The 12404-nt window shown below is 47.5% G+C and overlaps 1 protein-coding gene across 5 annotated transcripts in view; it reads right to left on the bottom strand.

Moving 5' to 3' along the window:
* Positions 1-12404, bottom strand: part of NPRL3 (NPR3 like, GATOR1 complex subunit) — a 103707-nt gene that overhangs the window by 7403 nt on the left and 83900 nt on the right. For 4 of the 5 annotated variants that reach the window (XM_067551182.1, XM_067551184.1, XM_067551185.1 and 1 more), the window contains 2 exons: positions 8386-8575; positions 4662-4854 (listed from right to left, as the gene is read on the bottom strand). In XM_067551182.1, the coding sequence (XP_067407283.1) occupies positions 4662-4854; positions 8386-8575 (383 nt within the window). Of the gene's footprint in view, positions 1-4661; positions 4855-5536; positions 5615-8385; positions 8576-12404 lie in introns of those variants that run through there. The other variant, XM_067551187.1, reaches the window with a different exon arrangement.

Genomic DNA, 12404 nt, shown 5'->3' with positions numbered 1-12404 from the left:
ATATATGAAAGTATGCATCCTTGAGATCGATGGCGGCATACCAGTCTCCTGGATCCAGGGAAGGAATTATGGAAGCTAGGGAGACCATGTGAAATTTGAGTCTTTTGACATATTTGTTTAGATGGTGCAGGTCTAATATGGGTGTCGGACTTCCCTTCGCCTTGGGGATGAGGAAATATCTCGAATAGAACCCTTTTCCCCTTCTGCCCTGGGGGACCATTTCCACCGCCCCCAGGCTGAGGAGGGTGTCCACCTCCTGTACGAGAAGTTGCTCGTGAGAGGGGTCCCTGAAGAGGGATGGAGGGGGAGAGTTGCTGGGAGGGGGGTAGATGTAAATTGCAGGGCATAGCCCCCCAAGACTACCCCAAGGACCTATCAGTTGGAAGTGAGTTTTGCCCACTTGGGGTAGAAGGGCCTTAGCCTGTTTAGGAAGGGGCAGGATGGATCCAGGAGAACGGTCTGGGTGCCACCCTCGGGCACACCATCAAAAATGTCTCCTTTGGTTGCCCGACCTTCTGGGGGGCTGATTCCTTCTCCTAAACCCCCTATTTCTGTCCCATTGCCTATAGGGTTTAAAAGGTCTGGGCTGAGACCTTGGCTGCTGCTGCACCTGGGGGCGTGACTGATGCCTAGAAGACTGGGGTGTGTGTAGAGGCCCAGGGAGCGAAGCGTGGCCCTAGAGTCCTTCAGACTGTGCAACTTTGCATCAGTCTGGTCCAAAAATAAGGCCAACCCATCAAAGGGAAGGTCCTGGATGTATTGCTGAACCTCCTGGGACAGCCCCGAGGATTGCAGCTATAAGCATCTTTGCACAGAAATGGCAGAGGCTATAGCCCTGCCCGCCAAATCAGCAGCATCCAAGGATGTCTGGAACACTGCTCTAGCTACCGCGGTACCCTCCTCCATGATAGTATTAAAGTCTACGGCCTGGTCATGGGGCAGGGCCTCAGTGAACTGTCAGAGTCCCACAGGTTGAAATTATACCTGCCCAGGAGAGCCTGTTGATTGGCAATCCTAAACTGAAGGCTTGCCGTTGAATAAATCTCTCTCTCAAACAAGTCCAGCTTCTTATTGTCCTTGTTCTTGGGAGTCGACCCTGGTTGACCCTGCCTATCCTGCTGGTTCACAGCGTCTACTACCAGGGTTCCAGGGACAGGGTGGGTGAACAAATACTCAAACCTCTTGGCCGGGATGTAATATTTCTTCTCGGCCACCTTTGATGTAGGGTCGACCGAGGAAGGGGTTTTGCCAGAGGGCTTTCACAATTTTAAGGACCCTGCCATGGACTGGGAGGGCCACTCAAGCCGGGGCAGCCGCCGCCAGCACATTAAAGAGGCTATCTGCAGCCTCTTTTAGTTCCTCCAGCCCCAAGTTGGAGGCAACCCTCTTGAGCAGCTCCTGGTGCGCCCTGAAATCATCCAGTGGTGCAGAGTGGTCGTGGGAGACTGCCTCATCAGCTGAGGAGGAGGAGGAAGATTGTAGTGGTGCAGCCTGCAGGTGTGCCCCCTCCTGGCAAAAGGTTGTACCCGCTGAGGTTCCCTCCTGGGGGTCTGACTCCTCATCTGAGGAGTGATGATGATAGGCCTTCTGTGGTACCAGAGGCACAGACTGCACTCCCGAAGATTTAACGGATTGGGGCCCAGGTCCCACTTGGAGACCCCATGGGGCCCAATAAGGCCATTGGGGTGGCCACTGTCCTTGGGGCCATCCAGGGGCTAACTCGCCAGGGGCTCTGGCACCTTATGGGGGCGTCGACTCACCTAACAACTACCCCCCGGGACACCCCAAAGCAGCATCGGAGTCCAAGTCCCTAGACCTGTGGTACTGTGTCTGTCCCGGGTCACAGGCACTCCTCTGTGCTGGAGAATGCCCCCTGGAGGACGACGAGGAACACCTCCGTCGCCGTGCACAGTGCCGACGAGCGGGGTCACACTCCGAAGAGCTAGAAGTACCAGACTGCCACCTCAGCACTGACTATTTCCAGCTCTGCTTGCCCGGCGGCTTCTTAGCGGCCTTCGGTGACTGAGATCATCGCAGTCTCAAGCTCCTCGGTGCCGAGCCAGATTCCAACGACCGGGTTCTGCGCCGACTGCGTGTGGACGAACCCTTTGGTGCTGAGTGTTCCTCTAACGACCAGGTTCTGCGCCGTCTTGGTGCAGGCAAACTCTGCGGTGCTGGGTCTTCCTCTGACAACTGGAATCTGAGCTGCCTTGGTGTGGGCAAACTTATCGGGGCCAGGTCTGACGACGACTGGGTTCTGAGCTGTCTGGATGCAGGCGAACTCCTTAGTGCTGGAGAGTGGGAACGGGATCTGTCTGGGTGCCGCCTGGCGGACCTCAACCGGCACTGCTCCTGGCTTGCACTGCCTCTGGAGCTGGGAATCGACGTCAGCGCCGAGAGGGAGACTCCATATCCCGTGTTGGTGGAGGTCGGCTTGACGACACCAACCTGGAGTGACTACTAGGGGAGAGGCTCTGCTCTACCCTGGGTGACCGTCCGGCGGGAGATCTTCCACCCCGTACCAGGGATCTCCTCCGCCATTCAGGGGGACCCAACACAAGTTTCCCCTGTGACACCGGCTCCTTCTCCCTCGGCGGAGGCAGCGGAGGCAAGGCCAACAAGGCTCTTGCTGCCAGAAAATCCTCCAGCGTGGACAGCATCAGCACAGGCCCTCTCCCACTCCCAGGAGTCGGGGGAGGCTCCCTAACCGGAGATGCAGGCACTGGAGAAAGGGTCTCTACGGGCTGAGCTCGGTGCATCTCAGTACTCGACCCCTCCCGTATCGACAACGCAGGGGAGTGTCCATGCTCCGTGCGCTGCTTCCTCTTCTTCTTTGGTACTGGTGAGGCTGCACGGTGCTGAGTCGCGGACAGTGCAGACGTTGCGCTCTGTACCAATACCACACTCGGTACCGAGGCAGAGCGCTGCCTCCATCAACAGGGCTTTCAACTGTATTTTTCTGTCTTTTTGAGTCCTTAGTTTGAAAGCCTGGCAGATTTTACACTTATCCTTTCGGTGGGCTTCCCCCAAGCACTTAAGACAGCTGTTGTGGGAGGGGGGTCGCTGAGCGGGAAGGCCTTCCCGCAGGAGGCACTTGGCTTGAAGCCCGGCAACTGGGAAATGCCCTGGCCCTGCGAAGTCCCAGCTGGGACTGCCTTATCTCTAACTACACGTAACTACTACTAAACTAACTAAAAACTAAACACAGAACAAACAAGTCCAAAGAAGGGGAATAGTACTTGCTGTAAGCAAGGCTAGTTCCAGCAACCATCACGTCACGGGCAAAAAGAAGGAACTGAGGGGGCATAGGGCCGGCAACGCCTCCTATACCGCAGCATTTGCGCGGGGCTCCAGGAGGCACTGGAGCTGGCCCTATGGGATCTGCTAAGGGGAAAAAAGTTGCAGGTAACTGTGCCCGGAGGCGTGCACACACCTATAGTGGAATGGACATAAGCAAGCACTCGAAGAATTAAATATTTTTTTTAAATGTGCAAGTTCTAATAAGTCACACACTGGATGTGCATAGGAACAGACAGGCACAAGTTCTGTTACATATTAAGCAGAGAGCAGCAAGTAGTTCACAGACAACTGTCATAGGAAAATGTATCGAAACCAATTGTATTGTTCTTCTAAAAATTGGCACTCAACTATTCTCAGGAGGGCAATTACAGTATATTTAGTAAGTAACTAACTAGACAGTTACAGTAAGCCTTCATGATGGGATACTGACCAATATAGCAGAGTTCTGTTTCCTGCAGCATGAGAATCATCATCATCATCATACACCACCATTGTTAAAAGTTATGTGAAAAGCAGAGCTGATCCAAGACCCCTGACTAAGGAAGCATAAGGAAGTAAATGAAATGATCACCCTGCTTACTGCATCAGCTTCTATCTGATGCCCTAGGTTTCTGCAACATACATGATCTCTACTGGTCCAATAGCAGAGAACTCTGCAGCATACAAGTCAACTATTTTATTCCAACAGCAGTCTCTTTTGGGATACTTGAGTACAGCTCTCATACCCACACATGCCAGGGGAGATCTAGTCCAGGGAATGACTGGGTGATCTGGAATGTATGAGAGGAGCTGTAACACTTTCCCCGGGCCAGTCTCTTCTCCACAAGTATGAAACCCTATGAACGTTAAGTTCCTGTGATGTCACTGTATTTTGTAATGCTTTTATAAACTATTACTTATAGACCTCTGGAAATGCTAACAGACCTGTAACTACAGCATGTGCACACACACACCTGGGCCTCTGACTCTGAAGTTCTCTTGGGATTGTTTTCAGGTATGGCAACTTCCATTTTGTCTCACCAAGAGTCAGACACTCCCAGAACCACACCATAAGACAACTGCTACGCAGTCAGACGTGAGACTGCACTGTCCATCAGAGGGTCTCAGAGCCTTTACATATATTCAGAGCTTATTAACAAAATATTCTTGGGGAACTAATTAAAAACCCGGCCATTAGCTAGTGTCAGACACCAACAAGCACTGGTGAGGAGGTCACCGTGGGAATAAGAGCCAAAAATTTAATCTTTCAAGGTGCATCCTCCACCCCTACCCTCTTTACCACGCTAGTGCAGAGAGATTAATGGCAAAGGGGGGGGGGAGATTAAAAAGAGGTTACATTCTGCTGATTTATCACTCCCTACCTTGCAAACATGCGGAGATCCTCTGGGTTCTGTGCAGCAGGGACATTGAGGATAGCTTCCCGCTCATATTCAGACAAGCTTGCTAGCAGGTTCTCCGTCATCCGTTTATTCAGTGGGGAGTCACCACCAGGTATCAGCTCTGCACTGGAATTATCCATACTAGGGCTTGTGAGAGTCATATCATCGCTACTGGCTGTAAATCAGAAATAATATGATGCTGTGAAGAATGTAAACTAGCAGTCCCCTTCTTCCAGTGAAACTCGTCAGCTTGGTATAGTAAAGAAAGAGGGCTTAGAAACATGACATGGTAACTGCCTGTGAACAGTTTGAGGACAGGGAATTTGGTGCTCTTGGCCAATTTGTTGGGGTTGCAGAAAAGTAAGGAGCAATTTGGGTCAACACACGCAATATTATTGACACATCAGGATTTTCTAGAAAATGGGGACTGCACTGCTATCTGGCTAGAAAATGTGCAGATGGGGGCCTTCTTGCAAGTCCACACAAGGCACATAGCCTAGGAGCTGCATCTCAGTAGCTCAGGGAAGAATGGTATGGTCTAAAGGGGGATGCAAAGAAGTCTACAAACTCATGAATGGTGTGGAGAAAATGAATAGGGAAGTACTATTTATCCCTTCATGTAACACAAAAACTAGGGGTCACCTGATAAAATTAATAGCACATTTAAAACAGACATAAGGAAATATTTCATACAATGTACAACCAACCTATGGAACTTGTTGTCAGGGATGTTGTGAAGGTCAAAAGTGTAAATGGCTTTAAAAAATTAGCCTGTCCTCCTTGAATTTATCTATTAGCCAAGATGGTCAGGGACGCAACTCCAAGCTCTGGCTGCCCTACACTTCGACTGCCAGAAGCTGGGACTGGATGATGGATGGATCAATTGAGAATTGTCGTGTTCTGTTCATTCCCTCTGAAGCATCTGGCATCAGCCACTGTCGGAAGACAGGACACGGGGCTAAATGGACCACTGGTCTGACCCCGAATGGCCATTCTTATGTTCTTATTATCTGATATAACAGAGTGATTAAAGGCAGAGCCAGAAACAACATGTCTAATGAGCTTTATACACTGATGATGTATAGCGAACAAGATGAAATAGCAACATATGGAGGAATGGGAAATAAACACACGAGACTACAAATAATAAACTGAGTGCTGGCACTGATATTGGGAAGTTATGAATGGGAACTGCTGGGACAGGGTTTGCATTCCTTCTTTAGCATTGGGAAAACCCTAGAGCTAGTGCCTCATGCTCCCATTTTCCCCTATGGGTCAGGCTTCCAGGTCAGACTATGCCTCCCATGATCATGATGTATCATGGAACACATAATGTAGTCAGAGAACCCAGCCCATAAGGAGGCACAGGGGACATGAGGTATATGAACTACCAGTCTCATGGGGCACTGTGATGGCTCAGAGATTAATGTTAAACAGAGCTGAAACATTTTGTTTGGATTTTCCTTGGTGAAAAATTGAAATGTTTCAATAAAATCAACATTTCTCCTTTGGAAAATTTCAATTCTGAAGAAACCACATTTTCCATGAAAAAAACTTGAGCAGAAAATTTTGAGACAGCTCTAGTTTAAACAACTTAAAGCAACAATGAGAAAAGTAGAGCACTTGGGAGGGCAGGTACTGGCAGAAGAGGCCAAGGAAGCTATGCTGCACTTATAGAACTTCCCACTGGGAGGGGTTAAACCCAACAGGGTTATACATGACTGTCCTTACAGAAAAAGCCTAGCAAACTGCCTAGGAAAGGAAAAAGAAAAATTGAGAGTTTATTCATCATCATAAAGAGAAAAAAAGGGGGCAAAGAAGACCTGAAAACTTCCTCTGACCCAGACATTAAAAATTCACTTGTCACCTCTTGTTTTTCCCAGATGACTATTGACAACTGGAGAACCAGGATTATGGCATTAAACAAGTCATGCAAATGAAACCTAAGAAACTATGATTATTCAGACTGTTTAAGCCTCTGCTTTGTGTTCGGTTTATTAACACCTATTTAACTCCAACACTTGGGGGGCAAGTCCTTTTTGATAAGATCCAGTATGCCAACCCAGAGAAAGCTAAAACAGAATCCAATGTCTGGAAGTTGAAAACAGACAAATTCAGACTGGAAATAATGCATACATTTTTAATGGTGAGAGTAATTAACCACTGGAATATTTTACGAAGAGTTATGGTGGATTCTCCATCACTGACAATTTTTAAATCAAGATTGGATATTTTTCTAAAGGATCTGCTCTAGGAATTATTTTGGTGCAGCTCTATGGCCTATGTAGGCTAGATAATCACAAATGGGGACAGTGAAGATCTGTGTTCCACCTTAACCTGCAGTCAGCCATTTGTTCTTACTTTACCCAGCTTTTGTGGTTTAATTCCTTTTGGTTTTATGGATTTTTAATATTACAAACCCCTTACCCATCCAGAAAGCTCTCGACTGATGAGCGGAGACAGTAGCAGGAGAAGGCAAGGCTGCTTTGAAGCAAACACACACAAGATTCTACAAACTGGTGCTCTAGATGCTGACAGAACAAATAGGAGGGGGCTCTGGGATAAAGGTAACAATACAATACCCCCTCACCAAGACCTCACTGCTGACATTCACTCTCACAAGGAAACAGAACTTGGGCACGTGTGTATACACACTCCTTGGAGAGGAGAGACGTATTTTACTCAGTGCAAGCTAATTTTGAGAATATGAACTATTTATTGTAGGTCTATCATGCATCCCTGTTGGACTTGGATGCTCTGCCACAGCATTAAGCCTGATAAACCTGAATTTGGTTCATTCTATCTAACCCACAGAAAAGGTTTCCTGGATATGTTTAGTCTCATGAGCCAACAATAATATTTAGGCTCCAAGATCTCAGAGAAATAATGTCCTGCAGAATGTCCCCATAATTAACAAGCATGCTTCTGGGAATACTGCAGGACCCAGATGAACAGACATACTTCAGTTTCCTTGACAAGGTTTTTGAGCAATTTGGGACTTCAGCACCACATTTTGGCATTGGTAAAACACTCCCAGAGCTGACCTTGAAGCATGGCAATGGGAGGAGCTGGGGAGTCAAGTGAGAAGAGAGGGAGTTGGCAGTTGTAAACATATGTCAGCCACAGTATCCAGTATGTGTTTCCTTAAAGACAGACTATAATCCAACAACTCCACTGCTATTTGGAGCATTTTATTGCAAGCACTTTGTTTAATAACTTCCCCTATTCTGTTTCTGATCATGGAAGTCCATAGAGATACCAGCTGTGCATCTGGAAGAGCACCTTGGTCACTCTGGGGTATGGCATGGAACGTGGGACCAGGTAAAGTTACTTGGGAAGGACGGATAAAAGGACTTTTTGACAAGATGAGATGGTCAGGACTAAGCAAATGGGAAGACAGTGATCGAGTACTGGGTGACTGAAATGGCCTGCAGGTGTTTGATAAGAGAGAAATGAGCTTTAATGGGCCCCAAGGCATTCGCCAATTTCTGGTTCTCCAGCCCAGGTCTGACCCATGATTAACTAACAGGCTATTAAATATGACTACCCCTACTTAGACTGGCTGCAGAGGTCTGTTTAAAGTCATTAGCTAAGGTGCATTGACTATCACATTATGAAACACTACCTACTCTAGATATGGCCTATGTTAATCTCTAAAAGCAAACTACAGACGTGTTTACAGTAGAAAAAGGAAGCGTATTCATACTTGGGGAGCCGAAGCTGAGAGCATTGGGAGTGCTTAGACTTCTGCCTCCAACTCTGGCAGTGAAGGGCATGTCTTCATCTTGAGCTCGGAAATCCTCCTCATTCGGGGGCACCATCAAACAGACATATGTATGGAGCTGGATGAGAAGGCGATGCTGGAGCATCCATATCACCATCTGTATGAGCTGAGTCTGCAAAGCAAAAGCTAGCATTACAAGCAAGCACTCAGAGCACAGCACAGTTCAAAAGAAAGAGGAAGACAATGCACAAGGCACTCTAAGGCCCTGTGGGGATGAGCACCAAAGGCTCAAACAGAGACAGGTTCTCCCCTTAGCACTTAAAAACATGCACTTGGTTCTTGTAATCCGAATCCCCTGCCTAAGTGCATTTTGTTGCACATCTCCAGCAACACAAATGGGCTATATCTCTTGCCAGACATTTGAGCTAGTATGTTTATCCAGAACCCAAATATTCATGGATATGTACAGCATAAATTCTAAGCAGTGTCACTGGACTGCAACTCACCCTGAGATGCTGACAGACTCAGGCTTGTCTAGCCATGCTTAGTTCATGGCAAGCTGGGGTGTAAGTCTGTGCTGCACTAGCCAGCTATGCACTAAGGACTTGACTACATGGTACGTTAAGTCTGTATCAGAGGGCTGTAAATTCTAATGCGCACAAGCATGTGGCACACCAACTAGCCTAAATGGACCCTGCTAATGTGCACATTAATGTAGTCCCATTGCAAACAGTACTACATTAACATGCACTAGGGAAAGAGAGGTTACTTATCTGCACAATGAGTTCTTTGAGATGTTTTGTTCTTATGGGTGCTCCGCATGCCTATGCACTCTTGATCGAAGATTTTAGTCAGCAGTGCCCATGCCTATGCACCATTCATTTTCAGGCTCTAGTGTGAGGATATACAGGGAGATGTAGACCCACCAATGCTGCAGTTCCTTCTCAGCTATGTAGCCCAGAAGACTGCAGCAGAGGGGAAGGAGGGTGGGAGGTGAAACTTCCTTAGGGAGAATACATTTCAAAGTACTCAAGTTACTGTACAGGTAAGTAACTTCAAGTTATTGTCCCTCTGGGTGCTCCACTCCCAAGCAGTAACACAACATGGAGGCAGGAGCTGAGGCTGAGGACAGAATGACCAAAGGCGATATCTGGAAGCAGGTAGGTAGCATAGTGCCTGGCGAACATGTGGTTGTAGGACCAGGTTGTTGCTCTGCAGATGTCCACAATGAGGATGACCCTAAGGGCTATAGAGGTGGAACGAGACCTGCTGGAATAAGCAGTCACTCTAGGTGACGGATGCACTCCAGCAGCTTTGTAACAAGCTAGCTTGCACCCAGCAACCCACTTCAGTAGTCTGAGTGGAAACTGGCTACCCCTTTATTCTCTTGGCAAAGGCAATAAAAAGCCCAGGGGAAGCCCTGAAAGGTCTTATTCTGTTGAGGTGGAAGACAAGGGTTCTTCTCACACCCAGAGTCAGGAGGGGGGTAAGTTTGGGGTAAAATATTGGGGGACTAATACCTTAACTGATATGGAATTCTGAAGCGACCTGAGGCTGGAAATGAGGGTGGGGGCATAAGGTCACCTTATCATGGTAAAAGGTAGTGTAAGGAGCGTCTGCCATGAGCGCCCCTTGCTCTCCTACCATTGTGGCTGAGGCTATGGCTAACTAGAATAAGGTCCTGAAGAACAGGTGGAGGAGTAAACAGTTACACATGGGTTCAGACAGAGGGTTCTTTAAAGCACTGAGAACCAGATGAAGATCCCAGGGTGGCATGGGATCCTTGATGTGAGGAAACTGATACAACAAACCCTTGAGGAACCTGGCTGTGGTAGGGTACGCAAAGACCATAAATCCTTCCACTGGTGGAAGAAAGGCTGTAACTGCTGCCTGATGAGTCCTAATGGAGCTCAGTGATGTGTTTTTAAATCAAAAACATCCATGAGGAGAGATTCAGAGGCAGATACAGATCATTGAGTACACCAGACTTGGAAGCACCTTCACTTCTGCAGGTAGGTTTTCTCATGGCCGATTTCCTGCTGTTCAGAAGTACAGACTGAACTCAGGAAAGCAGCCCAATTCTTTGCTCAAGAACCATCGAAAAGCCAGGCCTTGATGTGCAGAGATGAGAGATTGGGATGGGTAATGGTGCCCAAGTCCGGTGTCAGGAGATCCACTGTGAGAAGGCGAAGAGGCATTAGCAGGGAGAGGCAAAGCAGATCCAGGAGTCACACTTGTTTCAGCCACAACAGTGCTATCAGTATAGCTAATGCCCACTCTTTTTTCAATTTGCTCAGAGCCTTGAGGATCAATATAGAGTAGGCATACAAGAGGATGTGAGACCAAGACACTAGGAGAGCATCCCCTATGGAGCAGCAACCATACTCTCTTCTCAAGGAGAGGTGTTGGCACTTTGTATTGGATGATGTTGCAAAGAGATCCACTTCCAGAAGGCTCCCGCAGGACTGGTAAATATTCTGAAAGACTGAGTTCCTAAGTTGACACAGGTGAGCTGTGATGACAGAGAGGAGCTTTGTAAAGATTCTTGGGGCAGTTGAAAAACCAAAAGGGAAGGATATGGTATAGGTAATGGCTCTGTGCTGACGATGAAAGTCAGGAAGCATCTACGAGAAGCATGCTTAACTATATGAAATTATGCATTCTGGAGGCTGAGGGCGATGAACCTGTCCCTGGGATCTAAAGATGGAGTTATTGGTGCTAGTGTTACCATCTTGAAGTGATGTGAAAGGATAAAGGTGTTCAGAGTCTTCAGGTACAGGATCAGTCTCCATCCTCCTTTCCTCTTGGGAACCAGGAGATACCTGCAGTAGAATTCTCTTCTGGTGAATTCTTGTAGAACTGGTTCATTCACCCCAAGCAGCAAGAGGTATTGAATCTCCTGCCTTAGGAGACTCTTGTGAAAAGAGTCCCTGAAGAAGGATAGGGAGAGGGGACAGGAATGAGGGATGGAATTGTATGGAATATCTGGTTGAAACCACTGGTCAGATCCACTTTTCTAATGTAATGTTCTCCCAGGCAGGTAGAAAATGGGAGAGACAATATCTGAGAGGTGGGTGGAGAGCAGTTTTGAGAAGCATGAAGTCCAGAGAAAGGGGTGATAGATGAACTTTGATCAAGCTGTCAGAATGGCTGTTTGGATGAAGTCACGGGCTGGTATGTCACAGTTAAGGAAGGCCCTTTCTTATGAGATCTGGACTTCTTTCTGGTTGGCTCTGGGGGGGGGCCTCATATAGGCCTGGTATTGAATTGGCCTGGAATGCTAAGCTGTCTGCAATTCATTAAATGCAGTCTCTTCATTGCAGGCATGTATATCCTGTGGGATTGCAGAGTTTCCCTTGAATCTTTCAGGGAGTATAATGAGCTATCGATGTCACTGCTGAAAATCTTAGGCCCCTCAAAAGGGGGAATGCCAGAAGCTTGTAGCCAGGAGGTTCTATACATGATGACAGCAGTTGCCATTGCATGTAAGGCTGTGTTCACTGCATTGAGGGAGGCCTGAAGAGAAGCCTTCATAATGGTCTGACCCTCTGAAATGAGGGCCTGAAACGGTTTCTTTCAGTGTTGTGGCAGATGGTCAATCAACTGTGAAAATCTGGCACAGTTTGTGTAGTCATACTTTGCCATCAAGACTTGACAGTTTGCAACCCTAAACTGTAGAGTAGCTGAGAAGTAGCTCTTTTAGCCAACAGGTCCTGCCATTTAAGCTCCTTATTAGAGGGAGTCAATTTAAAGTGAGCTTATCAAGTTCTCTCATTAACAGCATCCATCACCAAGGAGTTGGAGGTGTGTAAAAACATATTCCAGTCTGTTGGACAGAATATAATTTTTTTTATACACCCTCTTGAAACTGGGCAAGATAGTGGCAGGCATCTGCCACACAATGACAGTAGGGCATCGTTGACAGGTAGCATGATTTTATTCTGCATTCTGCTTCCCCCACTGCCCCAGTGTACATTGCCAAGTACTTTCTGTAACTAATC

The sequence above is a fragment of the Emydura macquarii genome, unplaced genomic scaffold, assembly GCF_026122565.2.
Source record: "Emydura macquarii macquarii isolate MOO-44397 ecotype Brisbane River unplaced genomic scaffold, CSIRO-AGI_Emac_v2 contig_1348, whole genome shotgun sequence".
Lineage (NCBI taxonomy): Eukaryota > Metazoa > Chordata > Testudines > Chelidae > Emydura > Emydura macquarii.
This window is presented reverse-complemented; position numbering and strand designations above follow the sequence as displayed.